Below are 27,353 nucleotides of genomic sequence, written 5' to 3'. Positions count from 1 at the left end.
GGCATTTAGAGATCTGAGTGTCTGAGGTCATGTTTTTCTTGCAGATTTTCTGGCAAAATAGTAATTTGCTATTTTTAGTTGCAGCATCAACTCTCTGTTACTGAAGATGAGGCCTTATTTACACTCAAGAGCTATAAAGCTAGTCAGAAGTCCTTATAAAGAGGGCTTTCTTTCCTTCTGCAGTGCTGTTACATTCACCACTCTCTGGTGCCCTGAATTCCCTGTCTGTTGCTGCTGACCAGGTCTCGTGCTCTCCCTTGCCATGTACTCCAAGTCCTCTGGAGGTGAGGCTACAAGAAGGTTTCAGGAAGGCTTCCTTCTGCAATGGGAGAACGCTTAGGAAATTCCCAGCTGTCCTTGCTCCTCACCAGGAGGAAAATGCCTGCTGCTCTCATTTGGTGGGCATGGAAGCTGTGGCTTTGTAAGCACTCCACTATGCCATGAGTAGCCTAACTCAGGCCACACACCTGATCTTCCGGTGTTTATGTACCTTGATTTCATAAATATCTGTACAGCCTTCATTTGTAGGTTGTAGGACTGCCATCTTGTTATGCACAAGGTAGCTGAGGATGGGATCGTTCAGGTGCAAAAGCTTGCAACAAAGCTGAAGGCAGGTACAGCTGCTGTCCCTTTGTGGAGTGTGTCCAGTGTTATAACTGGGATGTTATTGCACAGAGCTGCAGGAAGCTGCAAATGTGCCAATAATGTGCCACAAAGGGGAATGGGGAGGAAAAGGGAAATCTAAACCAGAGGGGCTGGACAACATGGAAAATATTTCTGATAATTAGCTTTCAAATAAAGCATTTCAATTGCTGCTTTTCAGGTGTGGCGTGCTTGACAGAGTTGTTTTCAAAAGATCGCATCAGTATCCTGAAGTGGGTATGACCAGATAGCACCGCGGGCGCGTGCTGCATGGAGCTCTTTGTTATCTCACCGCTGTGATTTACACTGCACACAGTCCCTTTCTCTGCATGAGGAAGAGCTGCTGTCGCAGAGAGCATGGGGCTGATGTACAAGCACACCAGGCTGCCTGACTGCATCCCCCAGAGCCCAGAGTGCTGCAGGCAGCAGTGGCCAGTTAGGAAAATCCAAATTTCTTCTAATCAGAAAATCCAAAAAGTGCTCATTTCTCTGCTGCCTATTCCTGTTTTTGGAGTTCACACTGTCCTGCAGTGCTTGGGTTTCAGTAGTTGTTTGCGTTGTATTTGTTTAGGAGTTTGGACGTTGTTTTGTTGCCCAGGTTACTGCAAAAACCCCTAGAAAGTACATTACAAAGCAGGAAGTTGAAATATTTTGCTTTAACTTTTTTTTTTTTTTTTTAGCTTTTAACTTTGTTGGATGCAGACAGATGAATCAAGCAGCTTTCCTTATCTATCAGTCCAGGATTGAAGTTGCATCGCAGCACATTCAGTGTCTCCTTGTAGCAACACACAGTTCTTCAAGCTCGGGCCCCCATCACAGTCCAGCTGCTCTGCAGGCAGGGGTTAGGGGCAACCCTTCATTTTGTGTCAGCTGTTTTGCTGAGGGATTTTGTTCAAATGCTACTGAAGGCAATGTGCTGCTTCTTGGCTGTGCAGCCTCTGTGGGATGCTGCATCGAGCAAAGGGTTGTTTCTGATCCCTTCAGAAGAACTGAATTAGCAGCAGTGGTTGAAGAGATGAATCTGTTGTATATGCACGTCTGGCATGCAGCATTTTTCATTCACATTCCCTGTTTTTAGCGTGTCACTTGCTGAATATGCATATTTTACATTAAAAAAAAAAAAAGAAGAAAAGATTAATGTGAAACTGTGTAGGCATAGCCCTGGAAAGAGTATCCTAGTGTGGGGCTGCTTTTAAAAAGTGGTGAAATATGAGGAAGAAGAGACTTGTTTGCATGTGACTTGTTACACTGCACTTAAAAGCTTGAGGTAATAAAGCTGCTCCCTTATTGGCATTAAAGCTAATTTCAGTGTAATTACTCATTAACACAGCTCTGCACTGCTGAGCAGTCTGCTCACATGGCTGTGTACAAATCAGTTTGCAGTGGCGCTCAGGGCGCTGTGAGGAAGATTGGGGAGAGAAAGGACAGGGAAGGGAAGGAAAGGAGGAGCAGGAGAAGAGGAGAAGGAGAGAAACTCATCTTCTGGGTGTGTGCCATGGCTGTCAGCAGTGCTGCACAGCTCCTGAGCGCTGTTCATTGTGGGTGAATTGTCTGTTCACGTCTTACCCTGCTCGTCGGATTTACGTGGCCTTTGTGCTTTCCTTTGGTTCATGGTTTGTTTTTCAGATGCTACCAATCTTTTGTTCTATGTGACCTATCTACCCGTAATGCTGTCAGGAGTATTCCTAGGCTTGAATCTTGCACAAGACAAAAACCACGGTTCTCTGAACCTGGAAGTGTTGGCAGCTCTGCCACGCTCCTCAGCTCAGTGCCTGCAGGGCCTCTGGGCACCATGCTCACCCTTACAGAAGAGATGGATCATTTTTGTTAGATAGGCAGGCCGGTGCGGGGTACGCGAGCTGTGTTTTCGAACTTCAGCCTTTCGTTGCAGTGTAATTATTTTCAAAATATTTGTGTTGTTTTAACCAACTACAGCAATGTTTAGAGATAGCTAGGATGTGTCCCTTATGCCAGGAGTGTGTGATTTGAGGCAGATCACCTGATAGGACCAAGATGTGTTAGGGAAATCAAAGCGCTAACATTAGGTAATGGGAAATGTGTGGTTTCACACATTCCGAGTGTGAAGAGGTATCCCAGCTCTTGCTGTGCTGAAGAATGGCCCATCTAATGCAGCTCTTTAGAATTTTATATGATCACACAATAGAAATTAATTTCTGTCAGTCTTCATAGAGTTAAAGCAACAACTGAAACGGTGGCTATAAAAACTTACGTTTTATAGCAAGTGCCTCTTGTGATGGATATTTCTGAAATATCTTTATTTTAAAAGGGAGGCATTTCATACACTGAATAGTTTTAGTAACTGTGGGAAGCATAAATCAGAGTTCATGGAATGGCTGAGAGGATGTGGCATTTGTCTGGTGCAGTTGTACGACACTGGTTTGTATTTCTAACAGCTTCCTTCAAACTGCTTCATGGTTTTAAATAATGCTACCAGTGCAAGTAATAAAGGTTCACTCCTGTAGGAAATCTTAGTACAAAAAGTAGTTCAGATTTAGCAATGAATGTGAAGTTACAGTGTCATCTATGGATTTGGGAGTAGGGTGTTGGAGAATGCTAAGTCGTGATCCGTTACTTTTCTGGTGTTGAAGCATGCTTAGCAAGATGTCCTTGAGTGCTTACCTGTCTGTGAGCTGTATTTTCAACACAAGACATGGATGTTCCTGGCTCTGGGAGCCTTGCAGAGTCCTCGGAAGATGCAGGTACTGAAGTGAAAATATTTGAGTTTGGTATCAGAACAAGAAGAAAGATGTAACATTATGCATGTCTGATAAAAGCAACTGTTTTGCTCTTCCACCGTTGTCAGTGCTGGCTTTGAAATAGAAGTGCAGAAATGAGCTCTGCAAATTCAAGACCTCGCATAGTGTGAGTCGGTGCTTTGGTTGACAACATTTCTGGCAGAATTTCAAGTGGCAGCGGGCTTCTCCGTGAGCTGAGACGTTCTTGTTCTGCATGAGAGTGCTCGCAGGATTTGGCTGCTCAGACAACATTTCCTGTAGATTTTTGCTGTGTCTCCTTGCTGCTTGTGACACACGTCCATGCACTGTGGTGGCTCTTCAGGTGGAGGTGCTGCAGCTCTCCCCAAAAGCCATGCTCATGCTGAGCTCCTTTCTTGAGATCAGAGCCATTTTAGTTCATTTCCATCGTTAGCAAGTGAATAAATGTATTCGGCAGCGGAGACTGTGGTATGGAAAATGTCAGCAAGTGGCTTAAGCTTGGTAAATAATTAATAATCAGGAAAATTCAAGGTATCGTGAACTTCAGGTTTCTGTTACCATTTGTGCTTCCTGTAATACCCTGTGGTAATTGGGGTCCAGCTGCTCAGAATATTACTGTTAGATTTACCGGATGGATTGCTTTAATAGGATTTGGAGAACAGCTATTTGTACGTTACAACTTTTGCTCTTAACTTGTCAACCTTTTAATGCAATAATCCTGAAGATTTAGCCTAGCTTTAAAGCAGCAACGTAGGAAAACGTGCATGACTTAGGACAAAAAAGTTCATAAAGCCTCCACGTAACACGAACCGAGATTTTTGTGACCATTAGCATCTTTCTAAAATGCTGTGCTGTGTGTTGTGAGAGCCGTGATGGGAAGAAAGCTGTGATCCTGGGGGAGGTTGGGAACACAGCTCTACTTCCACTGCTGTGCCAGGGCTGTCACCATGTCCAGTGCTCTGGTGCAACCCAAGCAGTTGGAAGCAGTTATGTGAGCTGACTCCAGACTTTAAGTGCACAACCTGGAGTTTGTACCCCTTCAAGGGATTTGGTGTGTTCCATCTATCTTTTTTTTTTCCTCCTGATTGAGAATAGTAGGAGTTAATTCAGCATTCTAATAAAAAAAAAAGGTAGAAAGTAGGGTCTGGATATATTCTTGAATAAATAACACGGGTTGTTTTTTTATTTGGAAATGCTCGGTATTACATCTGGTTTACAAAGGCATGAAAATATTGTGTGCTGCCAGTATGTCCTCTTATGAGGCCATATTTTATCCTCAGCCTTCACCCTTCCCTCTCCCTTGCCACTTCCATTACAGTGGAGATTTGGTCTGCCTGCTCGACAGTGACGTGTCCTTTAATACTTCCCATTAGTTTCCAGTAGTTACCTTTGCCTGCATGTCAGCCTTCAGTTTAATGGCCTTTTTTGTGTGTGTTCATTTTGTTTTGTTTCCCATCGTGGTTTTGTTTATTTCTTTTGTTGTTTTTTTTTCCCTGTTTTCTTTTTTTAAACCGTGGTGATGTTTGCCCTTCATATTCCCCAATGTTTGCACATGACAAGATGTTGCCATCCCAACATTACCTCCCACTTCACTGACCAGTGCCACTAATGACCATCTAGCACCAGCTACAACGGGACCACTGCCTACAGCCCCTCGGGACGTCGTGGCCACCCTCGTCTCTACTCGCTTCATCAGGCTGACGTGGCGGACACCGGTGTCAGACCCGCAGGGAGACAACCTCACCTATTCAATCTTCTACACCAAGGAAGGTATCAACAGGTAAAGACATGTAATTACGAGTCATGTATGTGTCTGTTTTCAGTTGACTGCCAGCAGTTGCCACCTGCTTTCAGCAGACCATTAAGCTAAGAGAAAGCGTAGACCGTAGCACCTCCTTAGCATCGCTGATACTGCCTGCTTCTGCTTTAAAGCCTTCAAACATAGTCTGATTCTGGAGCAAGGCAGGTGTCGGTTAGATGATTCCCATCTAGGAATCCCTGCAAAATTTTTGACGTGCTGTTCCAAAGGTTTAGGCCAGTCTGCCCTTTTCTCTTACTGATGGGATCAGATCTGGATGGGCTCAGAGTTAGCTTCAAATTGTTGTGATAAGACTGAAAAAGTTGGAGCTAACAATCATTTTAAGCAGTGCTTAATTAATTACAAATTAGCTTGATTATCAGATATATTAGTCAAAAGAAAATTATCTGCTTACTGACTACAGGGTGAGGCTCAAAGATAGCAAAGTCACATGGAAAGAATATTAAATGTGCTACCACTGAGAGAATATTTTTTCTCAGATGTTTCTATTAAATCCTGTGGGTAGTCTTCTTGATGAGGCTCATGGTTGAGGCCATTAGTAACATTTCTGGTGCCTCATAAATGTTGGTTTTCTACTGCTTCCTGCTTTTGGTAATATTCATTCTTATTGGAGATATTTTGGGACAGGAGAAGCGGTAGTGGCCAGCCTGCCTGCCTTTCCTCCTTCACCTTTCTGGTTTTAACTCTTCTCCCCACTGGGTTGTTAAGAAAGTAATTTGTTGGAATTGGCTTCCTGCCTCTCCCTGCACTGAGTCTTGTTTTTGGAGAAGACAGAGTGCATCATTTACTTCTACATGCAAGACTACAGAAATCTAGCAAATATCCCAGTTGGGTCAGAAGCACTGTGCAGAACAAAGGCTTTCCATTGTTTGTGGTGAGTAAACCAGGAAATTACAGGACAGGCTGCAGAAACTGCTGCTGCCAGCACTTGCAAAACAGCCCTCTGGGGTTCAGGTAATGTACCCCACAGAAAGCTTGCACAGAAAGTACTTCAGCTGGTGCTTATGTGTAAGCAGGTGGTTTCATTGCCTGCAGTGGAAGCTTTGTTAGCTCAAGTGCCCTTCTGGATCAGGGTTCAAAGCAGGCTCAGGAAGCCATTCACTGGCACATGTTCATTACTTTCTAGCTGCTTAATATAAGTTTTGTGCTGTGGAAATATCGCACTTTAGTACAAAAGTACTGTGAAATTATGACATGAAACTTGTGTTTAGACCATGAGAATGGTAAAATTAAAAATAATAATGCTTGAGAATGAGAAACTTGTACTACTTGGCCTCCTTCTGTGCTACACCTGGCATGGGTGCTGTTTGCTTCATCTCCATCAAATTAGATGTGACCTGACGGTGCTGACAGCTTGCTGGTGTCAGTTCATTAGGGCATGAATTTGGGAGCTATTAAGCTGAATTAAGCAAATAATTGAGCGTGATACATTGGGTATGAGAGGAGCTCAGCTAAACTTGATCTGAGTGCTTCCTTCTAGCTGGGAGGTTAGAAATAACTCTTCATTGAATTTTAAAGCATGAGTTATGGCTCAGGGTAATTCAAATGTTAAATGCATTTGAAGTGGAATTAACCCCTCTCGAAGTGCAGAGAATGGACTGGAGATGTGCTGAGGTTTTTGTCTTGCTGGTTCTGTCAGCTTCCGTACCACAGCACCTGGGATAGAAGAGTGAGGAATACCCTCCATAGCTGGGATGGTGGTATGTGTTCCCAGCCCTGAGCTGGGCTCTGTGCAACCAGTAAACTTTGCACTCAGCATTCTAAAAATCCCTATTTTTACATACTTTCTAATATTAGCTTCTTAACAGTTTTCTGTGTGCACGTGTGGGAGCAGTGCTGTTTGATTTACAGCTGGATTTGCACTTCTATGTATGGCTTTAAGGATAGGCACAAACCAGCAGAAACCAGCAGCTCAGAGATTATAACCGTAAAAGCGTGTGGCGTTTTTAGTTGAAATGTAAAGGCAGAGTTAAGTATTTCTCAGCGTCATGAAACACTGCTTAAGTGATTGTTAGGTGGTCCTTGAATTATACACGGTCATACATCTCTGCTGTAGTTTTAAGTGCATGTATCCCATGTCCTTAAAGGTGTGTGTTTGTGCCTTCATGTACCATTTTCATTGTGTGCATCACCAGATCTCGTTAGTAAACTAAACGTTACCTCTTCCATGCTTAAGTTTGAGCAGTGATCAAACTCTGGGTCAGTTGATTGATTTCCCTTTCACGTTGGGCTTTTATAACATTCAAGAAGTACACAGGATGTGGAACAGCTTAGTTAAATATTCCAGCATCTCTGATTCATCTCTGAGGAGCTGTAGAGTCACGGTGAGGTGCAGCAGCCCCAAGTACCTGCTGGCATGAGATACATGCTGCTGGGGTGTCAGCTCTGGGAGCGACCTGACCTCGGCCTCTGCTGTGTTACATCCCTCTTGGTTTTTGTCCATTCAGTGAAATGAGAGATGCACGACAGCTCGGGAAGGTGTTCCTTAACTTTACACTTTGGACTACCTTGGAGGGCTGCAGCATATTCCTACACAGAATGTGGATTGCCCCACATAATCCTCAGGCTCCTCCAGTGCCCCATGTCAGTTTTCCTCCACCAGTGCCTTCAGGAGCTGTCCTGCCCTCAGCACACAGCACTGAGCTACTTCTCATTTTCAACTCAGCATCTGCTTGCAGAGCAAATTTGGCCGTCAGCGGAGCACTGCAGAAGACTATTAGCACTAGAAAACGAGGAAATGCCAGTTCTTCTAAGTTGTGGTGGTCGTTTTCATTGCTTTTGAAGTGATTCAAGCTGGTCTGGGCAGTTCTTGATGTCTGCTGAGGAGCAGTGAGAACATACAAGATGGTAACTCTCTGGTTTGGCTTAGTGGGCTACAGATAACGGAGCTCACTGCTGTGCAGTCACACTGCTGGGATGGCTGCCACACGTGCTGCTCACCTGCATCCTTCCCCAAAGGTTTTAGTTCTGTACGTGTAACGTCAGGCCTTACATTTCCAGATGAACTCTTGCTTCTAGAGGTGAGCTGTGGCTTTTTCCCCCTAAGTGTGTGATGGCTACTGTAAAGCTTAATGCTAGTTTACAAAGCTCTTTAATTGAGGATTAAACTGGCATGAGTTAGAACAGTCATAATGTTCTGTCAGGTAATATAGATATTCCTATAGACCATCTGTTTTGTTACCTGTTCTGCCACTGACATGCATCAGAGCTCGTAAAAGGTGCTGAAGGCTTCCTAGGAAAGGGCATAAAGGAGAGATTCATGAAGCACTTAATTAGATTAATCTCACCATATTTTTAACTGTTGTGAGCGAAGGCACAGTCCCTACTTATTACTGAAAATTGCAATACTTTGGCATGTCTATTTATTTTTTTATAAACGTTGTGTTTCCATTAAAAATAATTTGGTTTTTTTTTCTTTCTGTAATTTTAAATAATAACCTTGGATTGCTGACATTTTTCTGATAAAATCAGTGAGTGCATTTACACTCGAGGCAGAAAATGCAATGTATTTTGCATGTCAATGGGAGATGAATGCTGTTCCACAGCTGCGAATCAGTTAGCACTTATTCAGGGTTTTCAAATACCTTCATTATATCTGAGCATGTCTTAAAGGAAACTATCCATTTGAAAATGCATTTTCAAGCAAACATTTTGCTCTAGCTGTAACTGGAAAAGTTAGTGAGGGAAAATATTTATCTTTTTCCCTGCCCCCCTTTCATTTTGTAGCAGGAATTATATTTCTTTAGCGTGTCTCTAGCTTCTCCACCAGCTTCTTTCTTGCAAAAATACTTCATGTTAAAAGGAATATTTTGCAGACTTTTAAAATTCTAATGTGCTGATGCTGCTCATTCAGAGATGACAATTAAAATCTGAAATAAATTAAGTTGTTTATGCAATGCTGTTTTAGCTCAACTTTCATGAAGGAGAGTATTCTAGAAAATGTGTTTGAACAGCCTTTTAGTTACAGTTAGAATATTGTATCCTTCTATATAGATGCAGTATAATAGTGCAGAAATGAGCAGTGTTTTCCAAGTGTTTTAAACCCAGTTGTGCTAAATCAACCTTAGTAGTTGATTTAAAAAGAAATAAATTAAAAATGAGGAATTGGGCATCATATTTCCCTGCTATAATCTAAACCATAATGGCTGGAAGGTAGGAAAGGGGAGAGTGTGGAATAATTTTGCCCAGACTTCTGCATTAAAAATGATTTAATAGCAGCTAATCATTGGAACGAGAATCGTCTGCCCTCTGCTGTAGAGCTAAACGAAGTCTGTCAGACAAAAGGGAAAGGTTTGTATTCAAACCATTCACATTTTCCTTTTATTTCCGCAGTGGTGAATTTCTTCATTTCTTTCTTTTCCTTTTTTTTTTCTTCCTTTTTTTTTCTTTTTTTCTTTTTTGCAATACTGCTGTTATTTCCATTTTGTGGGAGTAGATAGCTTTGTTCCAAGCCAGGACTGTCCACACATGGCCCGTCCCAACAGTAGCACTGAGAAGGTTCAGGTGATAGCAGCAAGGGGGTAGAAATAAAGGTTGTAGTTAGCTGATAATTAATCTTTTAATCTTCACCTCAGTCGTGGGCTTGCTAAGGAGTGGTGGAGTTTCCTGAACCCGTACTCAGTGATCCCCGCTCATGTGGAGGGCTGTGGGCAGGTGTTGCCTTGTGTTGACTCCACGACTTGGGTGGTTATAGCAGAAGTGCCCCAGCTGTCTGTGGGGCTGGATGCGAGTCGGGGCCTCGGGATGTTTTTTAAAGAGTCTAAATATTAGGGAGGAACTAAGTAAAGTTTGGAGGGAAAAGAAAATAGTGAAACAACCTCTTGACACTTTTTGATACACAAAAGGCAACCTCACAATGTTAACAAAAATGCCTTGAATCTCGACAGAGTCTGTATACAATTCTTAAATATTTTTTTTCTTGTGGCTTCAGAACAGTAGGATAGACTGTCACGATGAGTAATGGCACGCTGTTAGGAGAATAACAATGAAACTGCTTTGAATTCTGTGATGCTGAGCATATATTATCCTTTTACTTCAGTGAGTATTTTCTCTGAAGACAAGTTACAAAACTGGAGGCTGTTTGTCACCAGCAATTTTGGCATATTACCGGTTTCATGTAGTCAGTGTGGGGTAAATAACATCATTAATGCATCAGATGTATTCAGACAGGATACATGTCAGCTTTGTTCCCAGTAGCACCCAGTTCCTTTATATATCTGCTCAGAAACACTCTTGCTAACCAATGACTGCTTCCGTGCCCAATCTTTTTGTTTCCCAAAGAGAGCGTGTTGAAAACACCAGTCGTCCTGGGGAGACGCAAGTGATGATCCAAAACCTGATGCCAGAAACAGTGTATGTCTTCAGAGTTGTGGCTCAGAACAAGCACGGCCCTGGAGAGAGCTCAGCGCCGCTGAAGGTGGCCACGCAGCCCGAGGGTAAGCTGCAAATATTCCAAGCCCTCTCTGCTTTGGGATCAACTTTTTTCCATTCGTGGCCTTTCCTAGAATAAGGTGGTGCTCTTAAAAGTTGCACTTGCAGACCTGATTTTAGAAACAACGTTCTGGGCTGCCATGTTGGTGTGCTTTATGCATGCTCTTAGCTCATAAGTCATGCCTTGTTAACTTCTCTAAATTTTGTTATAGAAGAACACTTCCAGTTGCCATTACTTGTAAAGTTGACACTGAAATATTTAGCTACTGAAATGCAATGGCTGGGCTTGGTGATGAGCAGAGTTTCTTGCTTCCATTGCAGTTCAACTGCCTGGTCCAGCACCCAATATCCGAGCATACGCCGGCTCACCCACCTCTGTCACCATCACGTGGGAAAAGCCGCTGTCTGGCAATGGGGAAATCCAGAACTACAAGCTCTACTACATGGAGAAGGGGCAGGACAGCGAGCAGGTATGGAGTGGGGCTCTTCTGTGTGATATAAACAATGCCAGCATTCTTTCCTGTATTATGTTTTTACCTTACGTTTCTGTAAACACCTTGCCAAGAGTTTATTTTTCTGACAAGCTGAAGCCTTCAGCCCAGAATGCAGAAATATTTAAAATTAAACATCCAGTCTGTTAAAAAACTGTGTTGTCATTCAGCATGAATGTTTCTGCATTATTTGCATGAGAGTTGACTTAGTTTTTTATGTGATGGCTTACTTATGTATTCAGCATCAAGTGGCATTTGGGGATGCCCATCATATCACGAGGAATAAACTCTGAAGAACCCAATACCTGCAACGTGGTGGGACAGCCCTGCTTCAGATAGAGCGAAGGGCATCAGCAGTGTTTTATAGGCTGGCTGCTTTTCTCTTAGTGAAGTAGGATAACTGCTGATTTTAGTCTGTTCCTGAATCTAAACTTGTGTTCTTCGATCCAGTGATTGGTATTTTGATACTGGTGAGTGTCTAATTAATTACAGTTTCTTAGGATTCTGCTGGGAGAATCCAGCATGCTCAGTACGAGTGTAAGTTGTGACCCAAGAAATAATCACAGCTTTGGGAGAACTAAGCCAGTCATTTCATTTCCCACATGATAGCTTGTAAATATGTTTCCAACTTCAAATAAACCCCCCTTGGTTTGTTAGCATTTAAACTAACTTTTGACATCAGTTTTTAAGTAGAAATGTGTATTCTTCGGATAAAGCACTCTCCTTTTGCTTCCCACTGTTAAAAATACAGTAGTCATTTTAACTAGTGGGCAGGTTTGCCAGATCCCTTGTCATTTGCAGAACCTGTGCCCATGTTGTGATTTAAATCAGATATGTTGAAGTTCCTCTTGTAAGCACCCTGCTGGCATCTGTGCAAGCCCTGGCTGCACGTGGCTGTGGTTTCAATCTGCTTGTTCTGCAGAGTGCTGTTCTCCCTGCTTTTGACTTTGAGTATTCCTCTTCTGAGCTTGAGACGTTTATGACAATTGCAGCCCTGATTCTGACCTTGACTCATACGCATGTTTGCTTGCGGACAGGATGTTGATGTAGCAGGACTCTCCTACACCATTACTGGATTAAAGAAGTACACTGAGTATAGTTTCCGAGTGGTAGCTTACAACAAGCACGGCCCTGGCGTCTCTACCCAAGACGTCGTTGTGCGGACGCTGTCAGATGGTAAGCTGCTTTATTCCAAGCCTTTTTGCAGGAATTACGTGGTAATTTCCTTTAAGCAGATTTTTAACCAGAAAAACTTCTTAGGTTTTTGTTCATTGCTGCCCTGTTTTCTTAATAATGTGATTACTGCATATGGCCACACATGCTAAAAGCTCCCCCTGAGGCTGTCCAAATGGGGCGAAGGAAAATTAATATACCTGCAAATGCATCTGGTATTCTAATTGCAAAACAACGTTGTCCTTAATTTCAACATCAGAAGTTTATTTCATGGGTTATTGGGTCTACAGAGTCTTAAGAGTGGACAGAAACACAATTGTTTTGAACCCTACAACTCCAAATTGTCTTTTAGCTTCTGTAATATTTTGTTACGTATGAGCAGATATGTGCCTTTGGAGTGTTTTTATTTTAATTGTGGTCATCTCAAAAAATGTTGCACGTCGTAGATATTATTAAATCAGTTTTGTCTCTGTATCCAAGAACAAGCCTGAGGTCTTCCTGCAGTTCCTAACCAGCAGGTCTTGTCTGTACTAATACTTCTCATGTCACTGCTCATCCCACCTTTATCTCATCCAGATGGGTTTAGGGGTGGGGTGTTGGCATGTACCATGGTGGGGCTCCACTGGCCATCTCCCACCGTGCTCATTCCTACCTTCTTCCTTTCTTTTGACCACTTCTTTACTCAGACAAGGGCTTCTCTCCAATGCCATTGTCACTTCAGCTGAGAGCTCTTTCCAATTCTGCGATGCAGGACTCCGTTATAGAGTGTCAGATGCCATATTTCTCCATGCATTTTTGAATTGCACACTTTATTGTAGTTTAAGTTGATTTGCCTCGCACAGATTTCTTGCCTATTGCCTGAAGTCTCCAGCATTCTCTCCAGCAGAACCTCCTTTAAATGCTGGCATCACGATTGCCATCTCCCAGTATCCAGGTTACAGTCTATCGTAACTTTTGCGACTGTTCTTGTACTTCCACGCTGAACCTGCTGAAGTGTAGCTTCTGCAGCTTCCTGAAGGATGCCATCTTGCTTCTAGCAGCTGTGTAGCCCTGCTGCTCATCCATGCTGTTCTCCCCTTTCACTCTCTCAAATCTTTCTAGATGAACAATGAATATTCTCTTTTTGTCTTTTCTTACTGTGCTCTCCATATGCATTTCCTGTAAACATTTCATTCTTAGCTACCTTTATCTTCTTTTTTAACAAGCTTCTTCATTTTTATGTAGGCTCTTGCTCCTAGCCTCTGTATGTTATGATGGTTTGTTGCAAAATGACCAACTCTTTGGGTACAGCAATTGAACTGGGGTTTATGTGCTGCTAAGATTTGCTTCTCTTCTCATAGTGCTCCTGATCTATAGGAAACAGTCTTGAATCATCACTAGAAATACCACCCCTGCATCACACACTAATAGAGTTTAGGCTTACTTTGACAGAAGATGAACTGTGCACCTGTGAGATGCACAGTGTGTGTGTATTAACCTTTCCTGTGTCCTACTGGTTGTCTTTCTCTTACCAAGTTGCAGTACATGCATTAGTTATTAATCACGCTTTGTGAACCCCAGGACATTATTTTTTTTTTGCTTGTCCTGAAAGCAGGCAAAAACCCAATAAAACAAGAACAGCAAAAACTGGCTTGGCTTCATTTCATTTCCTTCTCTTAGCTGGTGTTCTTGCTTTTTCAAGGATGAACCTCCTCTCTAGGTCTGTGTTCTCAGGAAAAATGAATCCTTCTTGTCTGCATTTCTGCAGTGGCAGGGGGGTATTAAACCACTCCTTAGTGTTCCTTTCCCTTAGCACTTACACTTCATGCACTCAGGTTTGTTTCCTTCAGTATTGTTCAGACTGTTATGGGTTATCTGGGAAATGTATTGTTGTGGCCAGAACAATCTCAAACCCTGTTGTACTACTTCCCTGTCCTTGTGCTCTGCTGGAGTCTTGGCTTCCTGTCAGGAAATGCTTGTCTGTGTCTTTGAGATAACATTTGTGAGTCTTTCACCTCTGGAAAACTGCAGCAAGGATCTCACTGGTCTCAGTTTCTCCCTTAGATAGCTTCTTTGTATAGTGGACTTGAACATTCCTGACCAGCAAGCTGCTGCTACAGCCAGGAGAGAGCGTGCAAAGAATGGAGGTGGAGAAGCAGAGCTGCCTTTGAGCTGCACTTCACCTCTGTGCTTCTCAGTAGCACAGGCACATCCTGGCTCTGGGATTGTCCCGTAACAGGAGGTCAGGAGAAAAAAACATGGCTAGAATTTTAAATGTGGATTCTAAGAATCAAGTATCCAAATGAAAGTCGTGGTTTGGAAGAGTGCTGAACATGATCTCTCTTGTTGGAGTTGGTGAGGAGTACCTTTAACTATAAAGCTTTTTTATTTGGGTACCTGTGATAAGTAAAGACCTGAATAAAAAGTGTGTTTGTTCTCTGTAATGAAAATAAGTCACCCTCCCCAGGTCTAACAGTCTCTGTGTGTCCAAAAGTACTCCTGGTAGAATTTCCTAATTATTTGATGTAGCGTCTTAAACCAGAATGGGTTGTAATTTCGTCATGAATAATAGCAGGCAGTAGTTGTATATGGAAATAATAGAGTATGGAATATATTATATGGCAGTTTTTCAGTTGTAATTCCTTTCGTGTTTCTAGTTCCCAGTGCTGCCCCACAGAACCTAACGCTGGAGGTGCGGAATTCCAAGGTAGGCTGGGGAGAACTTGCTGCTGGTAATGGCTAAATGAATGGCTGGGTGGCTGATCAGCCAGAGCATAGAGCTGCTTTGGGCCTCTTTCCTACTGGGCTGCTTTTCAGCTGTTTGTGTGTGAGGGCCCAGCAGGAGAATATCTGAATGTGGGAAGTGAAGCATTACAAACTCCTGGCCAATTGTGGATTGTGCATAATGGGATGCAGCGGAGGCAGTGACAGTGCGACAAAGCATGGGGGCTCAGTTATGAGAGGGGTATAATCAGGTGCAAAAGCCTGAAGCACCAGCACCTGAGTATGTTCCTGCTGATGAACTGTTACTTACAGCGTGTGCATACATGTGCATGCTTACCATGTCCTGGGGTTTTTAGAAGAGATAATTGTATACTTAGCCACTGTGACGTTGGTGATTATGACTGAAGACTTAAAAAAGCCCTCTTTTCTTTCTAAACTATTTCCCCAATATCTTCATTGCTACCTGTATGATCAAAAACCAGCAGCTTCATGCACACAAACCACTATTCAGTTATCTTATACCCTTTGAAGAAAATCCCAGTTCCTAAGGATAGCTCATAAGGAAACCATATCTTCCTATAACACAAAGAAAATGAAAGGGAAACCCAAGAGGCCTTTTGTGAAATTAGAATCAGGAGGCCAAACAGGGATTGAAGCACTTTGACTTGAACTTCCATAGGCACCTGTATGACCTGTGCTGCTGCTGGATCACAGGGTTGTTTTGTTTTTTACCTTTTATCAATAGCATGTGTTTTACATATATGAAAATGCTGCCAATTCTGAGTGCATATTTTTTTTACCTTGTGTTTCATTGACTGTTAGTGCTAGCATTTTTATTTTTTGCTGCACAGTAGACAACAAATTTGTAATTATGCCTTCTGCCTCTCACAGAGCATCATGCTGCACTGGCAGCCTCCTCCTGCAGGGACACACAGTGGACAAATCACTGGCTACAAAATTCGCTACCGCAGAGTGTCCCGTAAGAGTGATGTGACTGAGAGCATTGGGGGAACCCAGCTTTTCCAGCTAATCGAAGGTGAATGATTATTTGCAAGCATTTGTTATCATAAGGTGTTTTTTTAGGTGCTTTCTATGGGCTGACACACAGAGACATGTTTATATTGTGCTCTCATATGTAAAGAAAAAATGCAACCACTTAAAATGAATGATTTTAAGTTCTGAGGTAGTCTGGTAGCCCAAGTCTAGCAACTTGTTCTCCAGCCCTAATATTGCCTTTGATTTTTCAAGTGGACCAAAGGAACCCCTTTAAAAACCTTTATGTAAAGGTGTGGAGATTGCATGGAGAAGACGGTCCTGAGCTCACTGTGTTGCCTGAGTAGCAGCAATAGAAGTATGGAAAAAGATGCCAAAGAAATGCTGGCGAGCTGGATGTCTGTGGGCTCACCTGTTTGGTGTGGGTGGAATGTGGGCATGCTCTGTCTTCTTCAGTGCTCACCAGCAAGCCTCATTCAGAGTCATGTGAACTTCATTCAGACACCTGTACAAATCATCCCACTTACTTTCTTGTATGTCAGCTTTTGTCCTTCTCTCTGGCAATGGTGTAATAGTTTTTCCCCTCTTTATGCATTTCAGAAATCCAACCTAGTACAGTACTTAGTATAGATGATGTATTATTGCTAGAACAACACTTTGGTGTAACAGTAAACAAACAGGTCATGAGTAGAGGAGCAAGACTACATTTTGGTCATGGACAACTGGTCAAAAGTGAGCAAGCTGTACTTCTTTACAAAGCAGTTAGGCAGCTCAGAAGGTGCTTTGTGCTGTATTCTCAGAAGCTCCACCTGTGACTCAGTGATACCTCCTGAAGTCAGAGCTGATTAGTGTCTGTTACCAGAGTGCATTTCTAGCAGCCTATTCAAGACTGTCTATGTATAAAATCTCATATTTTGTTAATTAATTGATTTATCAGTTTTCATATTGCTTTGATTATTGATTGTGCACTCGTATATGCTGTAAACAAACTTGTGGCGCTTGTGGTTTTGGTCAGCTGCTTTCTGTACTATACATCTGTGCTTAGTTATGGATGTGGGTGGTTCTCCTGTATTAGCAGCCAGAAATTAAAGTTGGCTGTAGATGGAACCCTGCTGTGCCTGCCTGTGGCCTTACAGGGTCTGTGTAGTGTCCCAGCTCTGGTACCCATGGTCACAGTTTAGCTCTGCACTGTAAGCAGTGTCAGCTTCCTTACTGGAGCTGCCAGCACTCATGTTTCCATCCTGACCTAAGGCTGTGCTCGAGTGACACTGTTGGGGTGCAAAGTTTTCTATCAGGTTACACCTGTACTTTAGTTACGAATTGTGATTCTTGTGCTCATGGTTGGGACTGTTGTTGTGACACCTGCAATGCTCTTTATCTCCCAGGTCTTGAACGAGGCACGGAGTACAACTTCCGGATAGCTGCCATGACTGTGAATGGCACTGGGCCAGCTACTGACTGGGTGTCAGCAGAAACATTTGAGAGTGATCTAGATGGTAAGATACCCAGTGTGAAGGTATTTGTGAAACCAAGGCCAGGGCATGGTGCAGTTTGATTGCTTTTTTAGAAGGCAAAAATGGTTTTGTTGAGTTGTTTTAATGTATTCTAACGTTGCAGTGTGTTTTATTTATGATTAAGTGGAACTAATTTTCTTTTTTCAAGATGAAATTCTTACCAAGTCAGTAAAATGGCTCACAAATAAATTCTGCTTCTACACTTTTGAGAACTGTATGTTATCAGTATGCTTTTGCTATTAAGAAAAACCCACTTTTGAATTCCAGTGCCAGTAGTTTGATATTTAAATAATAGCACACGATAAGATTTATCTAATAATAATGCCTTGATTTTATATTGTAATAAAATTCATCTCATTAATCATGAAGATGTGTACACGCTATCAGGTGGAGGCAGGAGGACTGTTTCCTTCGAGGGAAGTAAAATAGTGATTATGCATTTCAAGAGCACCTGCAGTATGTTAATGAAACCATTGATGCACACTGCAAAGTTCTGACCATGGTGATTTGGTATTCAGTGATGCAGTGCAGACTCGTGGCAGTGTTGACTGCAGCATGGAGTCTACGTGGTGTCTGCATGAGGGCTGCAGAGTTGGGGTCCACATGTAAATGGTGGAAAACATTGCTTGTACTTCTAGAGCTTTGCAGCCTTACCAGTGTGTTTTATTGGTTCTGCTTTGTTAAAACATTTTTCCCTATTTTTGATTTTCTTATAATTTCTACTGAGGGCATTTGATCCCCATTAACTGTTTCTTGCACCATGATAGCTGTGGATGTCCCTGTTCCTTGCAGGGGAGTTGGACTGGATGGCCTTTAGAGCTCCATTCCAACTCTAAAGATTCTGTGATTCTGAAAAAAAAAAAGATAGATTGTATTTCCAGTGCTGGTCAACTAGCACAGACCAGAACTCCCATCAGAAATGAAGACTTCTCTGCCAAAGTCATAGATCTGTGATCTGTGGTGTACAGAACCATGCAGAGGTTACCAATAGAAGTAGAACAAGTTCTGTATAAAGTGTTGACCTCTGTTGATTGGCCCAGGGGTTTGGTGTTTAACACAAGAACAGATAGCTACCAGGGACCTGATCATCACAGAACTCCTCTAGAAGTTGGCTACAAGCAATGCTGTCTTTAAAGAATGCAGCAGATCTTTAAGGAACTTTCTGCATGTTCCTGGTGATGCTGGGTAGCCCGTTCCCATTCTGAACAAGCGTTTGGTTTTGTTGCATGCAAGTTACCTTATGCTTCTTGCCAGCCAGTCTCCCTCTGCTGTGCTAGGAAGGAGCTTGAGGTCATTCTAGCTGAATTAATAGTGCAGGATGCCAGTAATATCTGTCACCTCTGTATGACTGGAGATTCAGTGCTGCCAGCAGCTGGAAGAGAGGGCTGTAAAAGAGATCCAGTGTTTGTTCTGCACTGTTGGAAGATTGCTTCAGCAGTAAGCTGATCTTCTCCTTTGAGAGCCCAGTTTTCAATCTTTGTGTTATGCAAAACTGATGCTCAACTCAATATTTGTCCTCTTATTTTGTCCTCTCTGTTGCTTAATCAGGAGCAGCAGAAAAACTAATGCAAACTGTAGAGTTCAGTTTTGTAGCTGTATAGGAGTTGCTTTTTAGAGATGAAATGACTTGTGTGTGTGGCTGTCATCCTCTAACTGGATGTGACACAGCCTTGCAGCTTGAGAAACCACTTGTTCCCCAGACTGAAGGAGATGTGAATGTTTTGCTTTCCTTTCTCTAATAAGCTCACGTGGGTATATTTAATAACACAGAGCATATTTACAGCCCATGTTTAATTTCTCAGGTTCAATATATGTGCATACATTTAATTCCTCTTCATTCTGTCTGCTTTTGAATTTAAGTAGAATGTAATGAACTTTACAGTGTCATCAGTGCCAGCAGGAGCCAGACTGTTCCAAGTCTGTGTTGGTGGGGCTGTGTTGTTCTGCAGAGTTTGTGCAGGTCCTGCCAGGAGCAGAGGGTGTTAAAGATTTGTATGAAGTTTATCCCCAGTACAGTGGCTTCTGAGCAGTTAAGAGTGGTATCTCTTCTGTTGCAATTCTGACGCTTTTCTGTATTTAAGGGTGGTGAATTTTAATTGATCATCTGTGTCAGCTGCTGACCATAAACCTCCTTGGCAAGCAGGCCAGTGGCATATTATGACCCAAGTAATACTGCTGTGGTGCTTTATTAAATGCCTTTAGATAAATGCTGTATGTTTCATTAAAAGGAGATCTCTGCAGGAAGCGGAACACTCTGAACAGTTTATTTTAGAGCAGGGAACTCACTATTGCACAAAATATGAACTGCCTGTCCATGTACAGCGGGCTCCAGCGGCCTGACAGAAACAGTTATCCCATTTCTGAGAAGCTAAGACCAAGGCATGGATGTCAGTGTGTGCTTTTGCTTCGCTCTTAGGTTCTGTTCAGCACTGGGGAAAAGTTCTTTATTAAGCATACTAGGAGAATGCAGTCACATCTCGTGAACATCGGTCCTGTTTTTAAGGGTCCCGATTGCACCTTGCTGGATTGCAGTTAGCTCTGTGTTGCTTTCAGGGGTAGAAGGACAGTGGTGTGTACAGGATGAACTGCAGAAGACCTTTGCCAGGAATGCTGCATGCAGTTCAGTGACGATGGTGTGAACTTTGGAGTATTCTTTTAGTCCTACAGTGAGCTCATGCACCTTCCTTTTCTTGTGACTGTGTTCTCAAGATGATTATTTAATGCCCACAGTAAGTAATATGATGGAGCTAGAAGCAGATTGCTTTCTGGACAGGATGTGATAAATTAATGCATATTTTTGAAAAATGAAAATTGGGATGAACATGCAGGAACATCAGGGGAGCCTGCCTTCAAGCAGGTCTGATGCTTTTCTTCTGTATGACAGCTGCTTGCTTTTAGAAGGAGTATTGGTTAAAACATATTAGTTGTTAATTGTCATCTGCTTATTAGATAGCTCTTTGCTCTCTCTTGTACGATAAAGCTCTCTCCTTTGGAGCATACCTGTTTTAACACATTCGCAGAGTACAGATGCTGCATTTGACCTTATTAGCTTATGGTTCTTCACGTGATTACCTCTACTTAGGCGAAATCCGTTAAATCCATCATTTTTCTTTAACAGAAAGCCGTGTTCCTGAAGTTCCGAGCTCCTTACACGTCCGTCCGCTTGTCACCAGTATTGTAGTGAGCTGGACTCCACCTGAGAACCAGAACATCGTGGTGAGAGGCTATGCCATAGGGTATGGCATCGGTAGTCCTCACGCACAGACCATCAAGGTGGACTATAAACAGAGATACTACACCATTGAAAACTTAGGTAAGGAAAGCAGATGAACATTAGCAGCCAGATTTCACCTCTAGTGCATGCTGCTGTTTTCTGATCGTGATATGTAGATACAAAGCAGCAAGCATATCTTCTAGAAGGATCTTTATCGTTATGAAGACAGTGAATTGGGAAACCTAACAGTTGTTAAGTTTGAAATGATCTCAGTTTTCTGTTGATGGAGGAAAAGGCAGAGCAAAAAATATATATATGTATCCCAGAATCCTGAATTCCCTGAGCTGGAAGCATAGTGCGTTGCCTTCAACGATGATGAACAAAAACTTGGATGCAGAGCAGCTTTTCCTTACTTTCCTTCTGGAGCTGCGAACAGGTGGCTTCAGGCAAAAAAAGAAATTGAGATGTCACTGGGATATGGTGGCATCTGCTTTGAAAGAGAAATACAGGGTAACCCTGCCACAGAATTCTCTGTGATAGGTGAGATACCCTGAAAGCAAAATAAATATTAGGATTAGGAAGTTCCCTAAAACTGGGGCATTGGATAGTACTACAGCAGAGCAACCTTAAATGTCCATTCTGAAAGGTTTTTTATACTATCTTGACTGTACCTAAAATAGAGGTGCTGTGACTACAGACATCTGCTACAGGAGAGAGCTATTGCATGCTAAAAGAAGGTCTGCATGGAGACTTCCTCCATTCAAACTTCTTATTTTTTAATGAAAATACATGAAATAAAATATTGAACAAAGCAGAGAAAGCATAGAGGCAAAAAAGAGGATGCTTTAAAAGTTTGTACTAAAAATTTACTTTTTTTTGTTCCTTTAGACCCAAGCTCACACTACGTTATAACTCTGAAAGCATTCAACAATGTTGGTGAAGGAATTCCTCTCTATGAGAGTGCAGTGACCAGGCCTCATTCAGGTAACAGCCAGGGGCTGCCTTTGTGTTCTGCACTGCTGGGAGCTGTCAGCATGCCTGCTGCACAGCAGCTGAAAATGCAATTCCTTGTGATGTGAGAGTGTTGGTTTTCGGTGTCATCAAGTACTCTCCATCACTGATTGGCCTTACTGCTTCCGTGATTGCCCTGCATGGTTCTTCTGCTTATTAAACCAACTAAAAATGATTTCGTTTTTCGGTTACAAAATGTGTCTCTCAGCAGCTCACCGATGTTATTTCAATTCGATTCTAAAGGCGCCGGTCTTGTTTTGTTGTTAGGGACAAGTGCAGATTTTTAGCGTGCGTCTTTACATTGAGATGTTGAATGTGGTGCATGAATTTCCTTTGTCTGAGTCTCAGTTTGCCGTAACTCAGATTAAACAAGTTCTTGGCTTAGTTGTTCTTCATTTTGTAACACATTAATACCAAGATAAATTTGCTTGCAAGTGAGCGCCTACAGCTGTGTGGCTCACTGTGCTCCCTGCTTGACTGCTGGTATTATTTAGCCCCTATGGACAGATGTTAACACTTCCACTTGTTCTAAATTGCTGATGAGCAATAATTCTGATAGATGTTATAGAGGGTATTGGAATTGCAGTTACTTCACTTATTGCAAATTTGCGTGGCACGTGGAACTTGCCTGCCACAAACATTCTTTAAAAGAAGATGGGAGTCACTCTTACGGAGTGGCATTTACCCACCTAGGAGGAGTTTGGCTCTTCTTCCTGCATGTTGTTGTCTGCAAGTGGGCATTCTGAGGCAAACAGATTCAAAATTAGACTTACTGCATGCTTGGGGTTCTTAGTACCATGATTGAATGTGTTCAGTGCTAATGATTAGGAGCAAACGTTATAGCATAGATAAGTGATCACTGTCTTGAGGGAACACAATGCAACAGTAATTGTATTACCAGCCTTATGTCACCTATTAACTCTGGCTTTTCTCTCTTTTTCTCCATTCCTCACCTCTCATTTCATTGTATTACCCTGCATTTCCCCTTTTTTGTTTTTGTTTACATTAAAATGCCACCTTCTCCCTTTTTAATTATAATACATGACTTTTTACCCATCAATTCCCTAGACACTTCCGAAGTTGATTTGTTTGTTATTAATGCTCCATACACTCCAGTGCCAGATCCATCTCCCATGATGCCACCGGTGGGAGTTCAGGCTTCCATTCTGAGCCATGACACCATACGGATCACTTGGGCAGACAACTCTCTGCCAAAGAACCAGAAGATCACGGATGCTCGCTACTACACAGTTCGTTGGAAAACCAATATTCCTGCAAACACAAAGTACAAGGTATCGGTGTTTCAACGGCGCTTACAGGGCTGGGATATTGTATTGGGAAGTTTCATGTTCTACTTAGGGTTGAGCAAAAGCTGAGAGTGAAGTGCTTAGGAAACAGTGTAGGTGCATACCTGGTTTTATCTGAGGTGGCCGGAGTGTGCTCACATCAGTGGTGCTCTGTTAAATCATCAGAGGTCCTCTTGGGTTTGGTGGAAGTCGACATGTTTGTGGTCTCTGTATATGTGTGAGAGATCGAGGTGGGGCATTGGGTATGAGCGAGTGGAAGAGTGGAGTCTGGGAAGGAAGGAAGGAAAGGAAGGCTTTTCCAGAATGACTTCCTCCTGTGTAGCTGCAGACACGGTGACAGTACCTGCTTACTTTGACTCGATGTCTCTGTGTGGCTTACCCGTAGTGGAGTCAATAACGTGGCAGTAAGGTACGTGCTGCTGACAGCTTCTCTCCAGTTAGTGGAGGAGCCTGGCTGCGTGTGGTGACTCACTCACCCCCTCCGACTGGCAAATGTTTATTAATATAGTTTTAAGTCTTTTATTATTACTATCATGTATTTATTTTTTCAGTTTTACAGTCATTTCTGTTCGTACCACGTTGTTAGCGAAACATGCCTCTGGGAGCAGAGGGGGTGCAAAATACCTCATAATAACGATATGGCTTTGCTACCTGCCTTGATTTGGAGACTAGATTTGGGGTTGGGTGTTTTGGTTTGGATCTTCTTAGTCTGTTGGTTGCCTTTCTTAATTTCCACGGCTATTTGGAGGCCTCAGAAAATGCTGACTGCAAGTTTCACACTGGAAATGAGGCTCAGAGGAAAAGGTTGTTAAAATCTCCAGCGTATGGAGCTCCCTTTATGCTCTTAGAGAGCAATCTTGTTACAAACCAGATATTTTTCTTGATTGAAATGGAAAGATGTATGTATGTGTGTTCTTCCTCTAAAGGCGAGTTATTTATGAGCCCGCATTCCCGAGGCATGTGCAGAGGATGTCTTGGGAGTGATTTATACAATGCTGCAGTTTCATTAGTTAAGAGCTGGTAAATGCAGCTCTGCCGTCGTTCCCAGCGCTGGCAGACCGGGGCTGAGAAGTTCTACTCTCAACCAAAAATAATATGTAAGGGTGGGATATAGTTCAGAATTCCTTGTTTTGCATTGGCCTCGAAGGGTGGGAGCATGGAAGTGTTGGCCCTGTGTCGTTTCTGAAGCATGATGTCCAGAGCACTCTGAGCTTTTCCTTTTGTTTCAAAGGCACGATCTGTGCAGCTCGGTTGAACAGTAACAAGTGGTAACGTTGAGGCAGGCAGAACTCATGTTGGCAGTGCAGCTGGATGTGCTGCTGTGCTTCAGTCAGCTCTTTGGTCACACTCTTAAGCCAGGGCAAGTCTGTAGCTGATCACAGCCATCCCTGCAGCTTTGCTGTGTTGCGTGCTTTGAGGCCTTTCCCTGGCTGCATCAGCCTTGCACACAGAGATCTCTTTAGGATGTTCTCAAGTAGCCAAAGCTCCATCTGTCCCACCTGGTGTTTTCACCTGCCCCTCTCCTCAGTAATTTGCACCCACCCTCTGTGCTGACATCCGCCGGGTAGCTCCCAAGGAAGCTGCAGTGTGCCAGGCACCCACTCGTGCCTCAGCAGGCCGTGCTGTCTGCAGCCTGTGCAGTTGTGTCAGTGCAGGGCACATCAGCACGGGAGCAGAAGCTGAAAGACTCCTCTGTGCTTTGAGCCATGTAGCTGCACTAATGTGGATCGGAGCGTTTCGCAAAGAGCCGTCCGTAGTGCTGGAGCAGGGCTGTCCTGCCTGTGATTTACACCGGCTGCGCTCTCAAGCATACGCTAAAATATGAAATCTTAACGTGGATCTTAGAGGACTGTATGAAAGAAAATCTATTTTACAGAGCAGTATTGATGATGTTTATTTCTAGCAGGTGAGCAGGGTTTAGTACTGGGCGCAATCACATTTGCTTTGAGATGACACTGAATTTTGTACAAGTAAAAGTTTAAAGATAATGGAGGATTTGATTTTGTGTAGTTTCATGATATCTTTACTGTCTGTCGACCTCTGTGATGTCTTAACTGTCAAAATGCACCCCTGTGACCAGGCACAGTGCTCTGCATGCATTCAGGTATTGCCTGGCTGACAGCCCTCTGAACTTCCACATGGTATAATGAAAAAGCTGTTGTGTACCGGAGAAATGAGAGTTTTCTCTGCTGGTTTTGGGCTGTATTATTCTTTGAGTCTTCAAGGAATGTGTATTTATAGGTGGTCTTTTCCTTGATAAAAAAGAATTATCTGAAAACAGCTTCTGAAAGCAGTTGTTGTATGACCCTGTCAGATTTTGGAACAACTGGTTTTCTACGTTTAGGTTACTGCAGGTCAAGGTAAGGAATGCAGATAGATGCAGAACTCCCTTTTTTTTCATAGGCCTCAAGTACATTCTGTCTGTGTTCCAGTCATATAACAACTGCCAGACGGTTTAACTTAAAGGTTGAGAATTCTCCTTTCTTCAGTGGCAGTTAAGGGTCACACCAAGCCATATGCACATTTCAGTGTTTGATCCCAAACAACACTGCTTTCCGAAGAAAAAACCACCCTAAAGCTTCATTATCTTCACATCTCTCAGCACCTGTACCTCCAATTGATATATGTACTTCTAATGCGTGTTAAAAATGTAATGAAAATGCTAACAGGAATTTGTGAGGAGGATGCAGGCTTCAGGAAGGGCCTCTATTGTTGGCTGTGCTTCATTGTTTTCCCTAGCTAGATCAGTTAATGAAATGCTGTAAATTATCGCCCCCAAGCAGTCAGTGATTCAGCCCGCTGCATAACAAGTGTGCCCAGGCCTTGTATCGCTTTGTATTTCTTATTTCTTCTTAATTTAGAATTGACTGCTGTTACACGCTCTTGCTGGTTGCAGAAGGAATTTCTAGTTTAGGAACATTAACAGTTGATTAATGAATTGCAAGACAGAGCAGAAACGTTAACAAATTAATGACTGTAGTTATGAAATGCAGAGGTGCTGAGGTGCTTTAAACACGTACCTGAGATAGGGCTGGCTGGAGCTGCTGATGGATGGCTCTCAGTTCAGGAGTTACTGATGCTTTGTTTTTCTTCCAGACGGCAAACGCGACCACCCTGAGCTATTTAGTGACTGGGTTAAAACCAAACACCTTGTATGAATTCTCTGTGATGGTGACTAAAGGGCGAAGATCGAGCACGTGGAGTATGACAGCGCATGGGACAACTTTTGAACTAGGTACTCATCTGTGTGTGTCGGGAAGGGCTGGCACTCCTGATGAGATGCACTGAGTCTTGTCTGCCAGGATCCTGCCAGAGGAACGGTGTGTGCCTTTAGAATGATTACACTGATGAATACTTGCTGGGATTTGGTCAGAAATTCTGATTAAAAGACAACATACTCCAGAATTCAAAGGGATGAGTGCATACAAAAAAATTTACATCAAATTACAGTGAGGTAATGAATAATGTACCACAGTTCACAGACAGGAGAGTGAAGCAGCATACATTTGGAACGTCTCAGAAATGCTATGCTAACAGCAAATACAAAGAAAATGATTTAGCAAACAATAATTAAAACTTGGTATATGTATGGTGATGGTCATTACAGTGAAGAAGTGCACAAGGCAAATGAATCAAAAAACAGAAACTCAGGCAGCCAAATGAGGTCTAGACCCTTTTTCACCACCAGTGCAGTGCATTGCACTTCCCCTACTGTGGCAGTGATGCTCTGGGAGCGCAGCTGTGGGCTGCAGGGCTGCTCCGACCTGCCCCTCGTTAGCCCCTGCCATCCCGGGGGTGGAATGGCCTTTGTGCCCTTAAGTGTCTGTGTTTGAACTGTAAGGACAAGAAAGAGCATATGCAAATTACCCTGCAGTACTCCTACCTGATTAAAATCTAGCAAAAAATGAAGCACTTGAAGAATTGGTCAGGCCATCCAACTGCTCTGAAACAGGATTGCACACTCCAAAAATAGGAAAGCTTGGAGCCAGCATGGAAGCTTGCTTCCCTCCCAATTACTTTGCATTGTGGTGTTAAAGGATCGTACCTGTACTTCTGCAGATGCCCACACACAGCTCTCATTTAGAGCCCTTTGATAAGAGCAGCAACAGCATATGTTGCACACAAAAAGATCTTAAAAAGGATTTCAAACTCAGAAAGTGCGGGAGTGGAGCTGAGGTACAGTTTCATTTTTTCCATTTAAAGTCCATCTCCAGTTGGGGCGCTTGTAAGGAGTATTTGCAAACCTGTCCTAAAAGCTTGGGAACTAGGAGGCAAAGGAGAAAAAAAAAAGAGAGAAAAAGGCTAAATATATTTTCTCATA

The 27,353-nt window shown here is 42.8% G+C and overlaps 1 protein-coding gene across 2 annotated transcripts in view; it reads left to right on the top strand.

The window, feature by feature from the left end:
* NEO1 (neogenin 1) overlaps positions 1 to 27,353 on the top strand; it is a 179,654-nt gene that overhangs the window by 129,674 nt on the left and 22,627 nt on the right. Inside the window, exons 8-18 of one of the 2 annotated variants that reach the window (XM_065733638.1) lie at positions 4,998 to 5,157; positions 10,477 to 10,631; positions 10,948 to 11,096; positions 12,155 to 12,293; positions 14,927 to 14,976; positions 15,885 to 16,029; positions 17,372 to 17,482; positions 20,619 to 20,813; positions 21,603 to 21,698; positions 22,794 to 23,017; positions 26,129 to 26,267. In XM_065733638.1, coding sequence (XP_065589710.1) covers positions 4,998 to 5,157; positions 10,477 to 10,631; positions 10,948 to 11,096; positions 12,155 to 12,293; positions 14,927 to 14,976; positions 15,885 to 16,029; positions 17,372 to 17,482; positions 20,619 to 20,813; positions 21,603 to 21,698; positions 22,794 to 23,017; positions 26,129 to 26,267 — 1,563 coding nt within the window. Of the gene's footprint in view, positions 1 to 4,937; positions 5,158 to 10,476; positions 10,632 to 10,947; positions 11,097 to 12,154; positions 12,294 to 14,926; positions 14,977 to 15,884; positions 16,030 to 17,371; positions 17,483 to 20,618; positions 20,814 to 21,602; positions 21,699 to 22,793; positions 23,018 to 26,128; positions 26,268 to 27,353 lie in introns of both variants that reach the window. The other variant, XM_065733637.1, reaches the window with a different exon arrangement.

The sequence above is a fragment of the Cyrtonyx montezumae genome, unplaced genomic scaffold (genome assembly GCF_038088225.1).
Source record: "Cyrtonyx montezumae isolate F1298 unplaced genomic scaffold, pur_monq_1.0 scaffold_17, whole genome shotgun sequence".
NCBI lineage: Eukaryota > Metazoa > Chordata > Aves > Galliformes > Odontophoridae > Cyrtonyx > Cyrtonyx montezumae.
This window is presented reverse-complemented; position numbering and strand designations above follow the sequence as displayed.